At 47.9% G+C, this 23425-nt stretch overlaps 3 protein-coding genes across 3 annotated transcripts; 2 read left to right on the top strand and 1 right to left on the bottom strand.

The window, feature by feature from the left end:
* Position 1: 1 nt before the first annotated feature.
* Positions 2 to 7213, top strand: LOC130370464 (lysine-specific demethylase 6B-like; the record flags this gene model as incomplete). Its single annotated transcript, XM_056576215.1, has 13 exons — positions 2 to 1704; positions 2013 to 2142; positions 2371 to 2476; positions 2901 to 3106; positions 3257 to 3369; positions 3458 to 3526; positions 3693 to 3841; positions 4145 to 4259; positions 4422 to 4609; positions 4775 to 4916; positions 5040 to 5166; positions 5415 to 5585; positions 5669 to 7213. Coding segments are annotated over 13 exons (3243 nt in total), but the record flags the coding sequence as incomplete, so codon positions are not given.
* A 7120-nt stretch (positions 7214 to 14333) lies between these two features.
* On the bottom strand, positions 14334 to 16046 carry LOC130370345 (protein SREK1IP1-like). Its single transcript, XM_056576093.1, has 2 exons — positions 14962 to 16046; positions 14334 to 14496 (listed from the first exon to the last, which is right to left on the bottom strand). The coding sequence occupies exon 1, from the start codon at positions 15609 to 15611 to the stop codon at positions 15072 to 15074; it is 540 nt and encodes a 179-aa protein (XP_056432068.1). The 5' UTR covers positions 15612 to 16046; the 3' UTR covers positions 14334 to 14496; positions 14962 to 15071.
* Positions 16047 to 17776: 1730 nt separating this feature from the next.
* On the top strand, positions 17777 to 23044 carry LOC130370340 (transmembrane protein 88-like). Its single transcript, XM_056576088.1, has 3 exons — positions 17777 to 18091; positions 20462 to 20917; positions 22741 to 23044. The coding sequence occupies exons 2-3, from the start codon at positions 20468 to 20470 to the stop codon at positions 23032 to 23034; spliced, it is 744 nt and encodes a 247-aa protein (XP_056432063.1). The 5' UTR covers positions 17777 to 18091; positions 20462 to 20467; the 3' UTR covers positions 23035 to 23044.
* The last annotated feature ends 381 nt before the right edge of the window (positions 23045 to 23425 follow it).

Below are 23425 nucleotides of genomic sequence, written 5' to 3'. Positions count from 1 at the left end.
GGGGCTGCTCCTCCGGCCCCTGGACGAGGACTCTGACGGCGGGCCCTTCGAGGAGGAGCCGTCGGAGCTGTCCACGCTGCTCCCCGACGGCCTGGCCAACATCATGGCCATGCTGGACGAGTCCATCCAGAAGGAGGAGGCCCTGTGCGTCGGCGGCCGCCCCCCCGGCGGCGACCCGGCGGCGGCGGCTGCGGTGGGGGGCCCGGGCTACCCCTGCGCCCCGGACCTCATCCCGGCGCCCAAGCACCCGGCCAACCAGGAGGAGTTCGCCAGCCCCCCCGTGCTGAGCCGGCAGGGCTCGCTGGCCTCCCCCTGCAGCCGCACCTCCTCCTTCAACGAGGAGGACGAGGAGGGCCCCAAGGCGGCCCCCGGCGCCGGGCCCCAGCTCCTCCAGCGGCCCCGCTCGGGGCCGGGCCCCGAGGAGAACACCAACTACCGGCACAGCGACCTGGCCAAGCTGTACGGCCTCCCCGAGCTCAGCAAGAGCGAGGCGGATGAGGAGGAGGACGAGGAGGAGTCGGAGACGCCCTCCAGCTCCCCGCCGCCGCCCCAGAGGCCCCACCTCCACCAGACGGGCGTCAGCAGTATGTTCAAGTCCCTGGCCACCGTCAAGGAGAGCCAGAGGTACGCGTACCGTGGCGGGCCCTTCGGCAGGCCGCCACCCTCCGCCCTGCTCGGGGTCAAGTACTCGTCGTCGCTGTCGCTCGGGCCCCACATCCACCGGCAGCAGAAGGAGGGCAGCTCCCCCACCTCGGACCCCAGCCACCCGGGGGTGGCCCCCGACCCCAAGACCTCCCCGTATCCCCTGGCGGAGAGCAAGGCGGCGATAGCCGACGTTCGGAGGGAGGCGACGGACCAGAGGACGGCTTTCGTCCCCTCCACCGTGGAGCCGGCGGACATCAAGGAGGAGGCGATGGAGAAGCTCACCACCATCTCCGAGACCTCCCTGGCGGAGCTGGGCCGGAGCTGTGACGTCCTCATCGGTCGGCACGCCGACAAGAGGAGCTCCCCCGAGCGCCACATCAAGTTGGAGGACCGGGGACACGCGTCGCACGGGAAGGAGAAGGAGCGCGAGAGGACCAAGGACAAGAGCCGAGAGCGGGCGAGGGAGAGGGACGGGGAGACGAAGAGGAAGCACAGCCACAGCAAGAACCACGAGGAGCGCAAGGAGAGGAAGAAGCAGGAGCGGGAGAAGAGGGCCGATATGGCCTTCTCCTCCTCCTCCTCCCCCGCCCTGTCCTCCCACGCCGGCTCCGGCCACCGCAAGCGCCACAAGGAGGGCAAGAGCCACAAGGAGAAGGACCGGCGGATCCTCGGAGACCTGGACCTCCAGAGCAAGGAGCAGCGCGAGAAGAACCGCTCGCACGACAAGAAGAAGCAACGCAAGGACACGACGGCCGGCTCCGCCAGCGAGGGGGAGCCCGGCGAGTGGACGTCCAGGGGCGAGGCGCCCTCCTCCTCTTCCTCCTCGTCGCCAAGCCGCCTGGACCCCGAGGCGGAGACGACGGCGGTTGCGGGCGCCGACGACTTCCTGAAGCTGAAGGCGCTCTCGGACGGGCCGCCCAAGGAGCTGAAGATCCGGCTGATCAAGGTGGAGAGCGGCGACCGGGAGACCTTCATCGCCTCGGAGGTGGAGGAGAAGAGGATCCCGCTGGAGGAGATCACCATTAGGAACAAGGCGGGGGAGATCATCAGGGCCTGCAAGTGAGTACCCCCCGAGGACCAGTCACCAGTGAGACTCATTGATATACAGCCTTCTGAAACCCATGAATAATAAGTATAAGCTGAGGAGCAGGTATTTATTCTAGCTATTGGTTGCATTCACATTAACGCTCAGAAAAGCCTCTGGACCTTTAAAGCATTTTAAAAAATAAAAAGGAAGAATGGCCCAATATAAAGCTAAAGATGTTTTATTAGTTTTGGATTGGGATCCCAAAAGGAACGGTCCACCCCGCAGCATTACGTCTCCTGTGTTTGAGAGCCTTGATTGACCCTGTTCTCCGCGCTCCCAGGGGATCCAGGGTCAAGGGGAAGTTCAGAGAGTCCTACTTGCTTCCGGCCTTCTCCGTGAAGCCCCCCACCATGACCTCGGAGGTGCCCCTCCCCAGGGAGAAGCTCTACCCTCCGACACCCAGCATTTATGTAAGTCGCCAAACGCGCTAAACCAATGAATGTCTGATGAAGCTTTGAATTAGACAACCATACCGTTCAGATTGGGTTGTGTGTTGTTCCTCTGGTTATTAGTGTTTTCAGGTGCATATGATTTAAGTCTGCACAAGCCTATTTGTTTGGTTACCTTATAAGCCTACCTCACAAACAATTGACAGCCGTACTTCAAATGACCGTGTCCATGATCTCGATCCTGTTCAGCTGGAGAGCAAGAGGGACGCCTTCTCCCCGGTGCTGCTGCAGTTCTGCACCGACCCCAAGAACCCTGTGACGGTCATCAGAGGCCTGGCTGGATCGCTTAGACTCAGTACGTACTCACACACTGCTAGTCTCACCTCCTCACTGTGGGGTCATTCAGCGGACGCTCTGATCAAAAGCGAGAGTGCACTCAGATGGGTCCTTAGGAAGCAGATAGAGGGTATGGGGCATTACAACATCCTAGATTCATGGCACGTATGTGTTATATTGTCTCCTGACTACACACAAGGTGAATGACGTTAAATCATTATGTGCCACAACCAACCAGGTCACAAAGAAATGCCACAAAGAATGGACGTAAAGCAAGGACACTTTATTAAAATAACCCAGAAGTTGATGGAGTAATTCTTGCAACCGGAGCTTAATAATAATAATAATAAGTTGGGTGGCTATAAGCCCTACCCACGCTCTTCCAGTAGAGGTAGACCCGACTGGGAAACCGCTCACACTAGAACCTCCCCCTCCTCCTCTAGACCTGGGCCTGTTCTCCACCAAGTCCCTGGTGGACGCCAACGCGGAGCAGGCGGTGGAGGTCCGCACCCAGGTGCAGCAGCCCGCCGACGAGAACTGGGACCCCAGCGGCACGGGCCAGACCTGGCCCTGCGAGAGCAGCCGCTCCCACACCACCATCGCCAAGTACGCCCAGTACCAGGCCTCCAGCTTCCAGGAGAGCCTGCAGGTAAGAAGACCTCCCCGACCCTCAGAGCCCCATCCCCTCGAACGGCCGTCACCCGGAGGCACCAGCGCTCCCAGCTCAGTGATGAGCCCTCATTGAACTCCTGTGTCTGTACGTATTTGGGTGTTAACATTTACATCCATGTGTCCGCAGGAGGAGAAAGGAAGTGAAGAGGAGGACGAAGAAGAGGGTGACAAGAAGGAGAAGAAGCCATTGAGTTGTCTTGACACACCCAGCAAGGACCCACCTAAAGAAGCTGGCAGCAGGTAATAAGAAACGTCCGTCTATTTTAACTGGTAATAAAAAAGTGAATGCGTGGTTTGATATCTATGTATGTGCTTTCCCCTCCGTCAGTGGTGAGCAGAAGCCAGTGGGGAAGATCATTAAATTCGGCACCAACATCGACCTCTCGGACCCCAAACGGTACGTAGTCAGGAACTCCAAACCGTCCGTCACCTCCTATCCAAACACAATACATTGATTTAACAAGAAGGCTAGACAATGGGGTTTTTACTTATTATAGATTGATCTTAAAGTATTGGGTTGAAGACCCCCTAATCCCCCGTTTCCCCCCCCCCCCCCCCCCCAGGTGGAAGTCCCAGCTGCAGGAGCTGCAGAAGCTGCCCGCCTTCATGCGCGTGGCGTCCAGCGGTAACATGCTGAGCCACGTGGGCCACACCATCCTGGGCATGAACACCGTACAGCTCTACATGAAAGTCCCGGGCAGCCGCACCCCAGGTAAGACCCGCCCCCCAACTCGACCACCAATCGTCTGGTTGGGTGGTCCCGAGTCCCCCGATGACCTCATTCGTTTTTCAGTTGGTCGTAGAAAAAGGGAGTCATGCTAACATCCATTTTTTTTTGATTCATGGAGGATAAGAAGTCTTATTTTTACCAAACCAGGAAACACTGAAAAGGATCTGAAACCATATTCTTGCACCTTTTTATTGAGGCTTCCTCCTATGTCCAGATGTCCAATCAATGTAGTGATATCTCCTGACGCATACAGCCATGTAACCTTCCCTCCGTTGCCCCCCGCAGGTCACCAGGAGAACAACAACTTCTGCTCGGTCAACGTCAACATCGGCCCGGGGGACTGCGAGTGGTTCTCTGTGCACGAGAACTACTGGCACGCCATCAGCGACTTCTGTGAGAAGTAAGTGTCGTTCGGCCGATGGTGTCCACAGCAGGACCTGTCAAACCAGGTCCCTAGAGAGGGTCTGTTTACCTGTTGGGTGAACCGGGGCCCTTAAACACTTCTGGTACCGTTAGAGACGTCATGCCGACATTGGGAGCCTAACGTTGGGTTTCTGCTCAGGCACGGCGTGGACTACCTGACGGGGTCCTGGTGGCCAGTGCTGGAGGACCTCTACAAGGCCAACATCCCCGTGTACCGCTTCATCCAGCGGCCCGGGGACCTGGTGTGGATCAACGCCGGCACGGTGCACTGGGTCCAGGCCGTGGGCTGGTGCAACAACATCGCCTGGAACGTGGGTCCTCTCAATGGTGAGCCGGGCTGGAGCCGTGACACCCCATATATGGGCATGAGCTAGCTAGAAGCTGCGGGCTAATGCCACTGGATGCATTGACATTAATCGAGTAGTTAACCTGGCTTGTTGCTCCCCGAATGTTAACGCCTCTGTGTGTGTGCGTGTGTGTGTGTGTGTGTAGCATACCAGTACCAGCTGGCTCTGGAGCGGTTTGAGTGGAACGAGGTGAAGAAGGTGAAGTCCATCGTCCCCATGATCCATGTGTCCTGGAACGTGGCGCGCACCGTCAAGGTCACCGACCCCGACACCTTCAAGATGCTCAAGTGAGTGGGGGAGAAAAATGGTCATCTAAAGGGGAAATATTTAGTAATTGGTGTGAGATGGAGCCAGCTAATGCAGTAGGGTGTTATCGTTGTAGAAAGCTCACTTTGTATCTCCATCTGCAGGCACTGTCTCCTGCAGTCCATGAAACACATCCAGGTGCTGAGAGACCAGCTGGTGGCCGGGGGCAAGAAGATCTCCTACCAGAGCCGCGTCAAGGACGAGCCCGCCTACTACTGCAACGAGTGTGACGTGAGTACACAGCCCTAGTGTTTAGCCTCGCTATTCTGAAGCCCCCATGATACTGAAGGATAGCGGGATGGCCACCCCCCCCCCCCCCCCCCCCCCCGAAATCTTATCTGTGGCCATCTGCGAACAAAATCCCCTAACTGATCCCCAAAGCAATTCAATTCCCATCCAAGCCATGAAACGGGATCTTTCAAACTACCTGCCCCATGTTGCACGTTCCACTGATGTCAATGGCGCGTTGTGTCCACCAGGTGGAGGTGTTTGACCTGCTGTTCGTGACCAGCGAGAGCAGCAGCAGGAAGACGTACGTGGTGCACTGTGAGGACTGCGCCCGCCACCGCAGCCCCAGCCTGGCCAATGTGGTGGTGCTGGAGCAGTACCGCATCGACGAGCTCATGACCGCCTACGACTCCTTCAACCTGGTAAGAGCCCTCCCCACCACCTCATACTCTGGCTCGCCTGTCTGGAGTGATCCTGACGTCTCTCTCTCACTCTCTCCCTGCAGTCGTCCGTGTCTGGCTCCCGGTGACAGCCCTCCACCTCCTCTCAGTCATAACCAAAACTCCTCCCAGCCGGGACAAAACACAGCATTTCACTTTGCAACCGTCATTATAAAAAAAAAAAAAAAAACTTTTTTTCTTTTTTACTACTGCTAATACTTGCCGAACAGCCAACGGAAAATACCAGTTTACATAGCATTCAAAAACCGCCAATCAAAAAAACGCCAGTTTACTCTCAGAAGGTGCACTCCGCCAGCCAGTTGCCCTGGCAACGGTAAACTTGACGACCACGGTGCAGTCAGTGCTGCCATTGAACAAACGACATAGGAGCGGTCTGACGGCATGTTTTAATTGTTTTTTTTTACCGTGTTGAATACTGAATTTTGTACATGCTGTTTGCGATTATCGTGGAGTGCTTTTATGAGAAAAAAATAATTTATTGTGTTGAGTTTTTTTCTAAACTAGATCAGCCTAGATATATACCACATTGGCCTTGTCACTTGTATTTAGAAAAATACTAAGAATAGAGATATGAACATTTTCTAAAGCATTAAGAATATGAGAAAAAAACGGTTTGGAATGCTTCAAAACATACGGGTTGCATAGACTTTGGTTTTTTTCAGGACTTCATCTTGAATTTTCTTTTTGTCATTCAGAATCGTGATGTGTGAATCTTGTTTTTATTATGACATTCTACATATTTTATTTCCTTGTTGAGAGTTAATATTGGCCATCAGGTTGTAATTGTCTAAAAGCGATCGTCATCAAGTGGGCTTTGTTTGTGTGTCTATATCATAACTGCCGAATGTTTCCCCTTACATTGTACATGTCTCTGTTCCTCTTTCCTTTATTTAAAAGTGTTTCTCTTCTATTTATTGGACATTGGTTTTCTCCATAGGATCGTTCATCAAAAGGTGCTAAGTGTCCCCTTTGTGTCTGTTTGGTATAAAGTGTGGACTAAAGAAATACGAGGTCGGGCGAGGGACTACTGTTTACCTGGTGCTTGTCTCTCTCCCCCCCTCCATCTTTATCTTGGACATAACACCACGTTTCCCCTGTAGCTCACATAGACGATACTACTCACAGAACGCTGTCATTGTGTGTGTGTGTGTGTGTGTTTATTAGAGATGAGAAACAGTTATTTTGTTTATCGTGTTTTCATTTCTCTTCTGGGTTTATGATTTTTTTTATTCCATAGGGGGCAGGGTACTTATTAAGATGAGATTTTAATGATATTATCTGTTGAATACTATGGGATAGATGGTGCTAAATGTTATTTTTGAACACTTTTTTTTTGTTTTTCCTTGTTCGTTATCTTTTTAAATGAGATTTCTATTTTTCCTGTTGCAATACACCTTCCCCCTCTATTTCCCTTTGTGGTCGATTATTTAAAACTGCACTGTTTAAAGAATTTACACACCAACACTTGCATACACACACACACCAAACTGAGCCAGACATGTCTTAAAACACTTTGTGAACTTGTGTGACATTACTATGAATATTAATAAACGCTTTTTGATAAACTCAAAGGGTTTCATTCGTATTTATTATTTTACGGTTCATAGATGACCACCGCATTTATTTTAATATTGATGAATAAATTGAGTGTTCGTTTTGTGACTTCCTGAGACAGAGGACGCAAATTGGATGTCACGGAATACGTTGTCTTTCAGTTGCGATATTTATGCTCACATGACCTCATAAGCAGCGTAGAAAAGAGCTGTTGCCTGGCGGAACTCTGACTCACCCTTTCAGCTGTAGGGATGGCAGCAGCAGCGGTGGCTTCCTGCCGTCTCTGGCTCCAACACATTGGCCCTCATTTATCAAACGAGCGTACGACAGAAAACGTGCGTAAAATGGTCAACGTTGACATTTATCAATTTGAACGTGAGCGCAGGCTGCGATGAAATCTCACGTCAGGTCTGAGCTCGTGTACGCAAATTTTTTTGGCGCAACATACCATTTATAGATTTTGGATAATAATAATAATAATAATACATAGGTTTTATATAGCGCTGCATTTTTGAAGCACCTCCTCAAAAACTGACAATAAATAAAAAGAACGGGAGTTTTTCTCTGATTTTTCCATGCTACACGGACCGAAATGTAAACCCATGCAAATAAAGGCTCCATGGTCATAATAATTTAAATATAATTAATCTAATCTCCAGAGTGTGTAGGGTATGAATGTATGTATATATTATTATATATATTATTAGGTGCAGTGGAGAGCACTATTGGATAGCACTCTGGAGACCAGAGTGCAAATTCCTGTTAAATTTATGTGAATTAACTAAAGGGTAAGTCTAGTAAGTCTAATAAGTCTGTAAAGTCTGTAATGATATTTCTATTGAACTGATGGATATAGCCTTCGACCAAAGATTGATGCCAATCTCCATGGGGAAGTGGAGAGAGCTGTGGGTTAACACTCTGCAGGTGCAGGTTCGAGTCCCTGCTCGCACGGTCATGATGACGGTCATGATGAGCTTTCAGACACTGTGTATTGTGAAGTCAATTATAACTTCCTAATCTGTGTCTTGGTGGTGTGGCGGTATGGGTTGTGGGTTAATAATAAATTGTATTTATAATGCACTTTATATTCAAGAGGGTTAACACTCTGCAGGTGCAGGTTTGAGTCCCGTAATGGATACATCGTATTTCTCCATCATGTGAATGGTAAAGTCAAGTATAACCTCCAAACATAATCTGGAAAGTGTCTTGGTGGTGCAGCGGTCAGGGCTGTTGGGTAACGCTCTGTATACTCCGGTTTGAGTCCCCGCATGCGCACACGGCTAAGAATGATGAGCATTCCGACACTATGGTTCAGGTTCCCTGCTCCGAACCGGGGTTCAAGAGGTACCGTAATGGATACATCTTATTTCTCTATCATGTGAATGGTAAAGCCAAGTATAACCTCCAAGCACGCTCTGCTATGCGTCTTGGTGGTGAAGCGGTCAGGGCTGGTGGTTAACGGTTGGTTAAAGCTCTGTAGACTCAGGTTCGAGTCCCCGCACGCACGGCTAATAAGAATGACGAGCTTTCAGACACTATGTAGGTTGAGGTGCCCTGCTCCTCAACCCATTTACATGCCCTGCTCATGTGAATGGTAAAGTCAAGTATAACCTCCAAAAAAGCTCTGGTCAGTGTCTTGGTGGTGCAGCGGTCAGGGCTGTTGGTTAATGCTCTGTAGACTCATGTTCGAGTCCCCGCACGCACGGCTAATAAGAATGATGAGCTGCCAGACACTATGTAGGTTCAGGTGCCCTGCTCAGAACCAGGGTTCATGAGGTACCGTACAGGATACATCTTATTTCTCTATCATGTGAATGGTAAAGTCAAGTATAACCTCCAAACATGTACCGGTAAGCGTCTTGGTGGTGCAGCGGTCAGGGCTGATGGTTAACACACTGTAGACTCAGGTTCGAGTCCCCGCTCACACGGCAACCAGAGGTACGTAAATGGATACATCTTACTTCTCAATCATGTGAATGGTAAAGGCAAGTATAACCTCCAAGCACGTTCTGATGAGCGTCTTGGTGGTGCAGCGGTCAGGGCTGTCGGTTAACGCTCTGTAGACTCAGGTTCGAGTCCTCGCTCTCACGGCCACCAGAGGTACGTTAATGGATACATCTTATTTCTCTATCATGTGAATGGTAAAGTCAAGTATAACCTCCAAACACGTACTGGTATGCGTCTTGGTGGTGCAGCGGTCAGGGCTGATGGTTAACGGTTAGTTAATGCTCTGTAGACTCAGGTTTGAGTCCCCGCATGCACGCACGGCTAATAAGAATGTTGAGCATTCAGGCACTATGGTTCAGGTTCCCTGATCCGAACCGGGGTTCAAGAGGTACAGTAATGGATGCATCTTATTTCTCTATCATGTGAATGGTAAAGTCAAGTATAACCTCCAAACACGTACTAGTAAGCATCTGGGTGGTGCAGCGGTCAGGGTACCATATTGGATACATCTTATTTCTCTATCATGTGAATGGTAAAGTCAAGTATAACCTCCAAAAATAATCAGAGAGGCGTCTTGGTGGTGAAGCGGTCAGGGCTGTTGGTTAACGTTCTGTAGACTCTGGTTCAAGTCCCTGCGGCAACCAGAGGTACCTTAATGGATATGTCTTATTTCTCTATCATGTGAATGGTAAAGTCAAGTATAACCTCCAAACATGTTCTGGTAAGCGTCTTGGTGGTGCAGCGGTCAGGGCTGATGGTTAACGCTCTGTAGACTAAGGTTCGAGTCCCCGCTCACACAGTTACCATGGTGGCTGTAAAGTCAAGTATGACCTTTGGAAAAGGTAAGCCACCTTGGTGGCTGTAAAGTCAACTATGACCACCACCATGGCGTCTTGGTGGTGAAGCGGTCAGGGCTGTCGGTTAACGCTCTGTAGACTCAGGTTTGAGTCCCTGCATGCACGTATGGCTAATAAGAATGTTGAGCATTCAGACACTATGAGACACGGCAACCAGAGGTACCTTACCTGGTTACATCTTATTTCTCAATCATGTGAATGGTAAAGTCAAGTATAACCTCCAAACACATACTGGTAAGCGTCTTGGTGGTGCAGCGGTCAGGGCTGATGGTTAACGGTTAGTTAACGCTCTATAGACTCAGGTTCGAGTCCCCGCTCACCCGGCCACCAAGAAGGGAGTACCCCCAAACGGTCCCCAATGTGGCAGAACCCTCCCATCCCCCCCTTCAGAGGGGCTGGGGGGGGTGTTAGGACTAATAGGGTCTTGCTACTTTTTTGAACATCCCTTGGCCCACATTATAGAGCCCCCTAATCACCTTTCTTGGAAAAAAAAACTAACAAAAAACACAAACAATACACAAAAAACACATTTTTTAAAAACACAAAAAACAACATTTTTTAAAAAAAACACCCTTTTTAAAAAAAAAACACAATTTGTTTAAAAAGAAAACCCTTTTCTAAAAAAAAAACCTTTTTTTAAAAAAACATTTTTTTTTAGGTTTCTTTTTAAAAAAACAGTTTTTTTTTAATTAAAAAAAAACACCAAAAACAACCTTTAAAAAAAAAAAAAAGTTTTTTTACAAAAAAACACTTAAAAAACACAAATATACACAAAAACACTTTTTTTAACAAAAAGACCCTTTTTTACAAAAAAAACATTTTCTTTTAAAATAAAAAACACAAAAAACACCCTTTTTAAAAAAAAACACCATTTGTTTAAAAAGAAAAGAAAACCCTTTTCTAAAAAAAAACCATTTTTTAAAAAAAAACGCTTTTTTTTTTAAAAAAACACCTTTAAAAAAAAAAAACCTTTTTTTAATAAAAAAAACCCACCAAAAACAACCTTTAAAAAAAAAAACACCCATTTTTTATCCAAAAAAACACAAATATACACAAAAAACACTTTTTTTAAAAAAAAAAACATTTTTTTTTAAAAAACACCCTTTTTCACAAAAAAAACAAAATTTTAAACACCTTTTTAAACAAAAAATACAAAAAAACAACTTTTTTATTAAAAAAAACCTTTTGTTTTTTAAAAAAAAATCATGTAAAAAAGGGTATTTTTTTTCAAAACAACATTTTTTTCCAAAAAAAACCCACAATAAAAACATTTTTAAAAAAAAAAACAGAAAACACAAAAAAAACATTTAAAAAAAAACCATAAAATATATATATAACTTGAAAAGTTTCATCAAAAAAGGGAAACTTTTAAAAAGTCAAAAATAAGTGATACTTTTTGAAAGTTTCCCTTTGAAAAAAGTTATAATGGGAAAAGTAAAATAGTAGTCCTTGCCACAAAAAAAAAACACCAAAAACAACCTTTAAAAAAAAAAAAAGTTTTTTTACAAAAAAAACACTTAAAAAACACAAATATACACAAAAACACATTTTTTAACAAAAAGACCCTTTTTTACAAAAAAAACATTTTCTTTTAAAATAAAAAACACAAAAAACAACCTTTTTTCAAAAAAAACACCCTTTTTAAAAAAAAAACACCATTTGTTTAAAAAGAAAAGAAAACCCTTTTCTAAAAAAACACCATTTGTTTAAAAAGAAAAGAAAACCCTTTTCTAAAAAAAAACAATTTTTTAAAAAAAACCGCATTTTTTTAAAAAAAAAACACCTTTAAAAAAAAAAAAACCCATTTTTTATCCAAAAAAACAGAAATATACACAAAAAACACTTTTTTTTTAAAAAACAAACTTTTTTTTAAAAAACACCCTTTTTCACAAAAAAAACAAAATTTTAATACACCTTTTTTTAAAAAAATACAAAAAAACAACTTTTTTATTAAAAAAAACCTTTTGTTTTTTAAAAAAAAATCATGTAAAAAAGGGTATTATTTTTCAAAACAACATTTTTTAAAAAAAAAAACCACAATAAAAAAAAAAATTCAAAAAAAAACAGAAAACAGAAAAAAAACATTTAAAAAAAAACATAAAATATAACTTTTAAAAAGTTTCATCAAAAAAGGGAAACTTTTAAAAAGTCAAAAATAAGTGATGAATAAGTAACATAGTAACATCCCTTTGAAAAAAGTTATAATGGGAAAAGTAAAATAGTAGTCCTTGCCACAAGTAGCAAGACCCCTTTAGTCCTTGCCACAAGTACCAAGACCCCTTTAGTCCTTGCCACAAGTACCAAGACCCCTTTAGTCTTTGCCCCCCCCCCACCCCCCCCGGAGAAGGGGAGGTGGGGTTCTGGGATACGCGCCAACGTGGAGGAGCCGACCTTGGTGTATTCTCATCTCGGTGGCCGTGTGAGCAGGGACTCGAACCTTAGTCTACAGGGCGTTAACTAACCATTAACCATCAGCCCTGACCGCTGCACCACCAAGACTCTGCCTCCAATATGTGTTTGGAGGATATACTTGACTTTACCATTCACATGATAGAGAAATAAGATGCATCCATTATGGTACCACCAGTGGCCGTTTGAGCAGGGACTCGAACCAGAGTCTACCGAGCTTTACCCAAGAGCCCTGCCCGCTTCACCACCCAGACCCTTACCAGGTTATATATTTTGGAGGTTATACTTGCCTTTACCATTCACATGATAGAGAAATATGACATATCCATTAAGGTACCGCTGGTTGCCGCAGGGACTCGAACCGGAGTCTACAGAACGTTAACCAACAGCCCTGCCCGCTGCACCACCAAGACGCCTACCCTATAATTTTTGGAGGTTATACTTGGCTTTAACATTCACATGATAGAGAAATATGACATATCCATTAAGGTACCGCTGGTTGCCGCAGGGACTCGAACCGGAGTCTACAGAACGTTAACCAACAGCCCTGACCGCTGCACCACCCAGACGCTTACCAGAACCTGCTTGGAGGTTATACTTGGCTTTACCATTCACATGATTGAGAAATAAGACGTATCCATTTACGTACCTCTGGTGGCCGTGTGAGCGGGGACTCGAACCTTCGTCTACAGAGCTTTACACCACTGCCTCTGACCGCTTCACCACCAAGACGCTATCAAGACCGTGATTGGAGGTTATACTTGACTTTACCATTCACATGATAGAGAAATAAGACATATCCATTAAGGTACCTCTGGTTGCCGTGTGAGCAGGGACTCGAACCAGAGTCTACAGAACATTAACCAACAGCCCTGACCGCTGCACCACCAAGACGCCTACCCGATAATTTTCGAACCTGCGTCTGAGTTTTGATGATTTGACGATTTTGTTGACGGCAGTTAGACTTGACTTTACAACTCACATGATATAGAAAAAAACATTAGAGAGCATTAGTTGGACTTGAACCCTGGTCTCAGGAGTGTCTGCCAACTGCTCTCTCCACATCCCCATGGAGGTTATGATCATAGTGTGGTCGAAGGCTATATCAGTTCAATAGAAATATCATTACAGACTTATTAGACTTACTTGACTTACCCTTTAGTTAATTAACATACAGTAAACAGGAATTGAACAGGAATTGAACCCTGGTCTCCAGAGTGCTATCCAACAATGCTCTCCACTGCACCACTGTTCAGATGTTTGTTTCAAGACTCAGTAAGAGAGAGCAAGCATACTATAACTCTGCAAATCATTAGATGCGGCTGTCGAAAGCAAATGCTAACCCGGGGAATTCTAGATCATATAAAACAATGACAGAAATCCTATTTGAACTGGTCTTTCATTATAAACATCACATCTCCCAGAAACAGTAGCAAAATCAAAGTTGAAAAACATCTATGATATCACAGGGAAATAAATGTTTCTACTTCAATGCATATCTTGTTCAAAGATTTGTGGTTTGAGGGATTATCCTAGGTGTCATCCAACTCATTGGCTTCCTTCCATCCAACTTTATCGGATTCGCAATTGACTCCGACTGATCTCTTCGGTTTTACAGTAGGCAACAGAAATCTAAAATAAGATTGATCTCATTCGTAACAAATGTACTGTTTCATGTCCTGTTTCATCTGCTGTTGAAGACTTCCATCATTGGTTCGACCCGTTGTTAAATTCATCAGACTTATCCCGTTCACCGGTTCGTCAGGGCCCATGAGATTGGTCTCGATAATGTTGTGTCCTTTCCTCTGTTTCTACGGTTAAATTATTATGACCATGGAGCCTTTATTTGCATGGGTTTACATTTCGGTCTGTGTAGCATGGAAAAATCTGAGAAAAACTCCCATTCAGAATGCATTGGTTTACATTTCAATATTTGGAGCACTGTTCTTTTTATTTATTGTCAGTTTTTGAGGAGGTGCTTCAAAAATGCAAAATGCAATCATCCAAAATCCAATGGAAAAAGCCGTTGGCTTGATGTCAAGGGAACCCAGGGCGACGCTCACTTCCGGGTTGGCCAACATACGTCATCCCTCCGCCACTCTGTACTGTAAAAACACATGTTCAAGTTGAAAGATAATGCATGAATTTATTCTTTATTCTGCCATAGTAACACAGTAAATAAATGGCAAAAAATAGGCTGAGAACAAATTCGTATTTGCATTTACGTAATTTTGATGAGATAGGGTTGCTCTGTCAGTCGTCAAAAAAAGCGGACAGACGTGGTCTCTATAGCAACGACCTCAGCTACCCAAAACTGATCAAAAAAATTATTGTTTCTCTCAATCAAAGCACAAAACAGGACAACTGATGTCCATAGCCTTAACCCATACATGTTGTGTAATTAACAAGGACACGTTGGTGTAGTTGTGTTGAGGAATGTCACAGATTTCACTGTAAAATCGCCGTTAATGTGCAGCCATCGGGTCTTCCGTTAGCCAATGGGATGAATGCTCATAGCTTCATATATTGCACTGGAGGGATTACATTGTAATGAATGGAAAACCCCCTACGTCGAAAAAAGAAGCACAAGGTCCTCCGTTAGCAAATTAGATTAATGCTCGTAGCGTCTCTATGTGCAGCCATCGGGTCCCCCGTTAGCCAATGGGATGAATGCTCATAGTCATAGCTTCATATATTGCCGTGGAGGGAGGCCTACGGCAATACATGGACCCCTGGACGTCTCCGCCTCGGGGTCCAGGCGGCTCGGCGACGAGGAGGAAGAGGAGGAGGGCGCCTCGCCCCTGGACTTCCACTCGCCGGGCTCCCCCTCGCTGGCGGAGCCGGCCGTCGTGTCCTTGCGTTGCTTCTTCTTGTCGTGCGAGCGGTTCTTCTCGCGCTGCTCCTTGCTCTGGAGGTCCAGGTCTCCGAGGATCCGCCGGCCCTTCTCCTTGTGGCTCTTGCCCTCCTTGTGGCGCTTGCGGTGGCCGGAGCCGGCGTGGGAGGACAGGGCGGGGGAGGAGGAGGAGGAGAAGGCCATATCGGCCCTCTTCTCCCGCTCCTGCTTCTTCCTCTCCTTGCGCTCCTCGTGGTTCTTGCTGTGGCTGTGCTTCTTCTTCGTCTCCCCGTCCCTCTCCCTCGCCCGCTCTCGGCTCTTGTCCTTGGTCCTCTCCCTATATTGCCGTGGAGGGAGGCCTACATTGTAACGAGTTGAAAACCCCATGCGTCGAAAAAAGAAGCACAAGGATACCCTTTTGCGTCAGAGGCTGAAGCCAAAGTCACTGACCGTTCGTCAAATATCGACGCGCTCGGAGTGAGAATGTGTTGCTGACTCCCCTGTCAGCTGAAGGGATGGCAGCGGTGGCTTCCTGCCGTCTCTGACTCCCCTGTCAGCTGAAGGGATGGCAGCAGAAGTGGTGGCTTCCTGCCGGCTCTGTGGGGGAAGTCTTCGAACCCGGCGACCAGCACCTCGTTCCGCTTTCAAATGGAGGCATAAAATATCACCTTCTGTCCATTCTTTTTTATCAAAAGCCTTTTACCCCCACACATCAAAATAGTTGAGATACGAGCCAGTCACTGTGTAAACACACAGGGAACCAAAAAGGGAAGAACAGTTGTCGTGGCAACAGTGCTCGGAATACCAGGAACAGGAAATGTTATGAACCTTCCCTTTCCCAACTGATAGTTCTTGGAAAAAGACAGTAGAGGCAGATCTACAGCCAAAAGTCTGGTTACACAACTATCACACAAAGATGAACAGTGTTATTTTGATAACGCAAAATGCTAAACTACAGTATCACGAATTTCTGTATGCAAGTGGGATGTATGCAATGTATGCAAGTGGGATCCACTCATTGACGCCTCAAAGTTTCCGATGGCCCTCACGGCTTCCATAGTGTGAAAGTCCAACAAATTTTCCGAATGCAAATTAGTGGTTTGAACATTTTGCACATTTTTGATGATATTGCACAGCAGGACCAGCGCATGTTAGCGCCTCTTATTAGTAGGCAGGGCTTTTTGGTATCTTTTGGCCAAGTTTAAACTTTGAAATAGAAGCAAATTAGGTTCATTATTAAAACCCTTCTAAAATCCTCGACCCACCTGCTTGCTGCAGGACTGAGTTCCGATTGAGCTCCTCCTCTACGCTCCCTGTCCTCTCCTTCACCCCACTCCTGTTGTGTGACGCACAATATCCACAAGTAGATCTCAGGCTCGTCTGATGTTAATGTGAAGATCGATAGCCCTTCCCCACAGACTTATACGCCCCAATCAACAGGGATGAAGCGAAGGAACGGTAAACACACACAGAGCGCTCAAAGCAGGGAAGATGATGCAGGAAGGCTCTGCATCAGTTAAGAGTGATTACAGGAACCATCTCTCTCCTATCTGTTAACTGACCCCCTCCTCCTCCACCTCTCTCCCCCCCCATGCCTTCTTTGTTCCTCCTAAGTCCCCTCCTTCCCTCAACCCTACTCCCCCTTTGTTCCTCCCCCCCTCCCTCCCTGGAAGTTCATCTCCATGTCAGAACCCTGATGTGGCCGATTGTGTTTCATCACAAAATGTAAACAGTCACGAAACATAAACTGCCAGAAGTTGGGACTTGTGGTGCAACGAACGCGAGCCTCTGCATCCCGTACGGCCCCCCCACCGCGCCGGAGCTGCTCCCCAGCCAGCCCCCACCCAAACCACAGCAGAAGACTGGAAAGGCTCCGTCAACGTCTCCGTTGACTCCTTATATAAACAGGCAACATGTGTGACCCCCGGTAGCCCCCCAACCCCCCCCCCCCCCCCCGACCTGGTCTCTGCCGGCACTCTGCCGGCCTCAACTTATCAGACCAGCCGCCCTCACTCTCCCCTACCCCCGCCCTGCCACAGGAACAACAGGAGGACGGAGGGGGCGCAGTTCAAGAACAGGCCCAGGCTGTTCCACAGGGGGAGTGGGGGTGGGGGACTTTAGACCTAGCTGGTGTTGGGAGAGAAAGTTGGATCGAGGGAGAGGGGGTGTGTGTGGCTGGCGGTGAGGGGGGGAATTCCTAAGAGGGGTTCTCACACTACATAAGCGGCGGTGGGGGGGGGTCCTGTATGGTGGTGGGGGTGGGGGGGCTGTCCTGTGTGGAGGAGGAGGACCAGGCTGCAATACCAAGAGACAGCGAGAGAGCGAGAGACACACACGCACACACGCACAGACAGAGAGATCTGATGAATACCGAGCAAGATTCACAACCTTCATCTTTGGATCGACGGCTCACTTCAGTCGAACTTGGGTCAGGACTCTAATCGGTTCCAACACCAGCGGTTGCTGGGAGGAGGAGGAGGAGGAGGAGGAGGAGGAGGAGGAGGAGGAGGAGGAGGAGGAGATGGAGGTGGGCGGGAGGCTGACATACCGGCATACCATCAGGGATAGATAAGAAAGTAGACAAGCAGAGGGGAGGGAAGGGGATTAGTGGTGCATCGCTTTAAAGACACATATACATCACAGCCAACGCCACTCTGACCTGCAGCGCAGAGCCCTGCACAGACGAGAAGCACGGCGGGAGCGGGGAGCCAGGAGACAGACCCCGGCGCACAGGGCGGCGTGCTTTGAGGGCCAACGGGTTTGGTTCGGAGAATTGTTTTAAGAGGCTGTTCTGAAAGGAGAGGAGAACAACCGGCCGTAACCTGGAGGACCCACAGCTCGAGTTCCAACGGGCCCCGCACCAGAGCGTGAGTACGACACCTCTCTCAGCCCCGGAGAACCAACACTACCACTCTCTCACGCATGAAACACCTGAACGTTTATTCACTGTCTGCCGACCGGTGGTACTTTCAGGCACAATTCAGCACACTCTGGATTAATTGTAAATCTAGGTTTTTTTTTACGTTTACAAGTGATTTAATTCTCTGCATTAACTTCCCGTGGACAATTATGGATAAATCGTTACACAAATGAAGCAGTCACCGTAAACTTTATTATAATTAAATTGAAACCAAGTTCGGATACATGGTAAATGAACCGTAAACAAAGCTAGGATTAATTAGTAAACTAAAGCATGGGAGATCTAAATAACCTCAATGAGGGACGTGAGACTGCCAAGAAGAAAACAATCGATGCAAGCCACTGCTTTTGTTTTAACACAATGGAATCGTGAAACAATAGAACTTGTGAATGCAGCATCAAACTCTCTAGGTCAGGGAGAGGGGGTCTTAACCACTACTGATTAGTGAATCTTCCATTCATTAAATTAGTGTTGAGGCCATAACGATTTGGGCTTCAGGTTATTGTTATTCAGACAACAAACATTTAGTGGCAACCAGATGTGTGTTAGGGACAATGAAAAACCCATGACCTTGGAATGGACAACACAACACTTGTGCAAACAATGGGGGACAGATTTGGAAAGTAAACAAAAGGCCATTTTCTCAGAAGGTATTTTCAATTGCCGTCTTCCGGTATTCCTGATGCACTACTTTATTGTTGAGTTGCAGTCGTAAGAACAGTTTGGAAAGTAGGAGACAGGGAACTTTTGGTTGTCCATCTATCCATCATGAGTTGTTTGAAAGGTTTGTGGATTTTACCAGCAAACACTGTGCAGCAATCCATTACTAATACTAGACTTGCACAAGTTACTCTGAGCTCAACGGAATAAGCATTTTTTGGCGAGACTGGATGACATCTAACATCTAGCTCCTACTGATGTATGGCTGGGGCTAGCATTGAGCTAATGGATGGCCAGGTCTACAGTTCTGCTAACTGATGGACCAAGCTAGCTGGGATGGAAGATGGCTGGTCTACAAAATGCTCAGGTCGTGGTTCAAGAGTTTATACATGGTCTTATTTAGATAGAAGACGATTTAGGAAGTTAGCGAGAAGCCTAGAGAGACAGTCTAACCAAGATGTTTCCTCTCTATAGTGACTCTGCCACAGCCAGCTGTGTCTCATTTTAAAATATCTCACCGCCGCTCTGTTGAATGTATCCACCGTAGTGTATTTACACAAGTGCTTCACTCAAGTCATTTTTCAGTTCAACCTTCTACATTTCAAAGAGGAATTATTGACTTTACTTAATTTCTATAAAAGCGGCCGTTTCTTGGTTACTTTGAAGCAACCAGTTAAACAAAATATGAAAAAATGTGGTTGGCCGCATATTCACAAGCTTACACTGTCAGACTTCTGGTCGGCAAGCCAAGTATCTTTGCCCAAGTGTTATGGTGACAGAGAAAGTATCCTAGCTGCAAGTCCCCTACTTTGACTCGGGTTGAAAGTGGCATGCATAATATATCAATAGTATTTCATTACGGGAGTAAGTTATGCTCTGATTGCCACTTCCCTTGGGCAACAACATCAAACCTTGTTTAAATGTAATGGCACCATCCCTTGATCCACCCTGCCCTCCCCAGACACAGAGCAGCTACATGCTGTGTGGAACACAAAAACACGCTTTCATTTCAAGATGCCCTTCAACTCTCCGCCACACACTCCGATAAACAGGGGGCCCCCTTTCCTTTTCTGCCAATCAGCTTTGAGATAGCCATCGTCTCATCATTACAGGCAGGCATGCTCTGTGGCAAGCTTCCTGTTCACATAGATAAGACCTCTGACCCACGGTTGAACAAGAACCTGGGGTCTTTTAAGCCCGGCACCATGGAGTCACTGGCTGGAGAGCCAGACACCTCAATCCTCCTCTGACTGAATCATTCCTCGTTTATTGTATGTATTGGTTTACCAATATATGTGGAAGCATGTGGTGCCGGAGGTAGAGAGAGGCTGATAACCGGACGGTTGCTAGTTTGATCCCCAGCTCATCCAAGCTGTGTGTCAAGGTGTCCCTGAGCAAGACCCAACGAGCTGGCTGTCACCTTGCATGGCTGACACCGCCGTCGGTGTGTGAATGTGTGGGTGAATGTTATGCGATATTGAAAGCGCTTTGAGTGGCCACTAGTTAGAAAAGCGCTACATAAATTCAGTCCATATACCATTTACCATACATGCCAAATGGCCCTACGGCCATTTATTGGAAGACACATTTAATGAGTTTGTTTTATTCTATTTGTTTATCAAATGTTTTAATTGTGCCATCCCTCTCCTCCCTCCAGTTCCCAATGAGTATGTCTGGTACTCTGGAGAAGGGGGCTCACCACCAGAACCTGGACCTGTCTGAGGAGGTGCCCCCGCACCACCACTACCACCACCAGCAGCTCCAGCACCACCAGCAGCAGCAACTGGCCCAACTCGGCCACCACCAGCACCACCAGCACTCCAACTCCCTGGCCTCCACCACCGCCGTGGGCATGGGCGGAGGCTCAGAGACGCCGCCACCGCGCGTGGTGGTGCCTCCGCCCTACTCCGCCGCTGAGAGCGGTGGTGGAGGAGGGAGCGACGCCCCGCTGGAGCTGCGCGGCTCTCTGGACTGCTGGGCGTGCTCCGTGCTGGTGACGGCCCAGAACCTGCTGATCGCGGCCATCAACGCCTGCCTGGCCGGGGTGGTGTTTGGCACCATCCTGACGCCCGCCACCACCATGGTGGCGTTCGGCTTCCTCTGCCATTCCACGGTAAGGAGGGCTCCTCTGTTGAGCTGGTTTAGTGGATGTCTTAATCGCTATGGATTCGTTGGGTCTCCAACTTGGGTGTCGCGTCCCAAAAGTGGCTGGCAGCATCGCCTCCGCAGGCCTGTTTTATAAATCGGCCTAGGGAGGCCTGAATCTGTAAAATATTGATGGGCCTTGGGACGAAAAGCCAAGCCACGGGGGGTATGGCTTGGGAAGGCCTGTACAACTTGGCAAGGAGTCCAAATCCAGCCCCACGACATGATCAAACCTCACCTATAGCTGCATGTTGCCATTAAGCGACAGATTAGCACGTTCATCAGTACCGTTCTCGGAGTTCCAAACACTTTTTCTCTGATCCACCCAACGACAGAGGGGGGGGTTCAGGATATGACAAGTCAGGATTCAGGGTCGTTCTGAGCCCTAACACCCGGGGGATCACTGGTGCGCACCCCGGGTCAGGAGGGCCTCTTAACCTGGCCGGTTCCGTAGCGACATCGCTCCCCTAAGTAGTCCTTTTGGTTCAGGGGCTTTGAATGGGATGCTACAACACATCTCCTCAGAAGAGCATCTTAATGAACACGGAAAACCCCCCAGCTCTGGGACTCCAGCCAGTTTGACTACACCTCATGTGACTCCGGATTAACAGAAGGGATTAAGGGAGCGACAGAGAGCCAGGGCGAGCAAGGGGGAGAGAGATGGGTGGGAAAGGAGAGAGTGAAAACAAATAAGGGGGAGATTAACATTCTACCTTACTCGCCGTTATCCGAAAAGTCACTGGTAAGATGTTCAATAATGAGGTGTTTGTAGTTAGTTGTTAGAACTCAATCTAGTAGTACATAAGACAAATTGAACATAAGATATTACAAAATTCAAAACACGAGGGAACTGAAGGTCTGACACCTGACAGAGCGAACTTGAATGTTTAGTGTACGTATAGTTAATAATGTATAGTTGATTCCTTCTTGGCCAATCTGCTGGGGAATGTCCCCCTCCCTTCCTCCATCTCTCCTCCTCTTCCTCCAGCCCTGCGGCTCTCACCCCTCACAACAGATAAGGGGGATTAAGCCTTGATAGGAAACCTCTCAATCACTCCCTGGCTCGGTTCCTTCTAGACCCCCAACCAACCAGCCATACCTGGTTCCAACTGAACCCTACACAAGCAAAAACAATTGTTAACTGCTACCTTAACTTTCATTTGAAATTTGTAACTTTTCTCCAGACATTGGATTCAGAGGTATAAAAAAGAACAGAAAAGTAGCAAGGGGTAAAGATACAGTAGAGTGACATTGTTTGTTTTTCAAGGGTTGGTTGGGGGTTTGAATGTGTTGGCATGAGTCATTTAAGCCCTAGAAGAGGGGCTCTCACAATGCGTGTGAGCGTGTGTGTGTCATAACACTGAGCACTATCTGACCACACACCGCAGACCTGCATTCCATTCATGGTTCATCATCCCTTATCGTCTCCGCTGCACCGCGATCCCTCTCATACCCTGAACACCAACCTGAACCTAGAGCTAGAATATATATTAGATCAGTTGCTGGTAAAGATATAACTTTAAACGATAGGCAATACATTTACTTTCATCATAGTTTTAAGAACTAATAGGTCAATTGAGGCAGTGTGATTGGTGGAAACTATTTGTTCTTATTTATTCAAGTCTCGTCTCCCATATCTCTTTCCTGCGCTCCCTCTCCCCCATATCCTTTCTCTTATCGCTGTTTACCTCACCCCCTCCTCCATCTCTCCCCTCTCCATCACCCTGCTACCTCTCAACCCTCACCTTCCCCTTCTTCATCTCCCCCACTCTCTCTCCCCCCCCCCTCCAGGTGCGCCCCCACGGGACCTCCCGCTACTGCTCCGACCTGCTGTCTGACGGGGGCTGCGTGGCCCTGCTGGTGGTGGGCTTCCTGCTCGTCACCCCGCTGCTGGTGCTGGCCCTGGCCGCCTACTGCCGCCTGGCCCGCCACCTCCAGCTGGGCCTCTGCTTCATCCCCTACAGCCGCGCCGTCTACAAGAACCTGCCCGCCACACAGCACCGCGGCCTGGCCCCCGGCTGCTGCTGCCCGGGGGGGGGCCCGCGGGGGGGCTCTGCCAGCGGGAAGGGGAAGGTGTGGGTGTAGCGTCGTGGAGGTGAGGGAAGGAGTGGGTGGGGGGACAATCAGCTTTCAATGGGGGACTGTGGCCCGGGGGCAAAAGTGGCCCCTGAATTAAATTTGTAATTTTGTATTTTTTGTTTGCTAGTTTCTAGTTTAAACCTTCAAAAAACGTCCCTTTGCGAGGGACAATCAAGGTTGTACGGTTCAAGTCATTCACTGTAATATGTGGTGAGGAGGGCACCATCGATGGCTGGTTACTGCAGGAGATTACTGTTACTTAATGAGGGGGGCAGGGCGCATACTGATGCAGCAAGACCCCCCACTACCAGGAATGATGTTGTTGTGAGAATCACCCATTTGGGGGATTCAATATGGGGGTGGTCTTACTAAGGAGGGGGGTTGAGGTTTGGGGACA

This window comes from Gadus chalcogrammus, chromosome 17, assembly GCF_026213295.1.
Source record: "Gadus chalcogrammus isolate NIFS_2021 chromosome 17, NIFS_Gcha_1.0, whole genome shotgun sequence".
In the NCBI taxonomy this organism is placed as follows: Eukaryota; Metazoa; Chordata; class Actinopteri; order Gadiformes; family Gadidae; genus Gadus; species Gadus chalcogrammus.
Note: the sequence above shows the minus strand (reverse complement) of the source record. Positions and strands in the feature narration are given on the sequence as shown.

Bases quoted from the DNA above. Each gene is read 5' to 3' on its own strand.
- LOC130370345 (XM_056576093.1), bottom strand. From the start codon at position 15,611: ATGGGGTTTTCAACTCGTTACAATGTAGGCCTCCCTCCACGGCAATAT.
- LOC130370340 (XM_056576088.1), top strand. From the start codon at position 20,468: ATGAGTATGTCTGGTACTCTGGAGAAGGGGGCTCACCACCAGAACCTG. The intron at 20,918-22,740 runs GTAAGGAGGGCT...CCCCCCCTCCAG, and splicing joins GCTTCCTCTGCCATTCCACG to GTGCGCCCCCACGGGACCTC.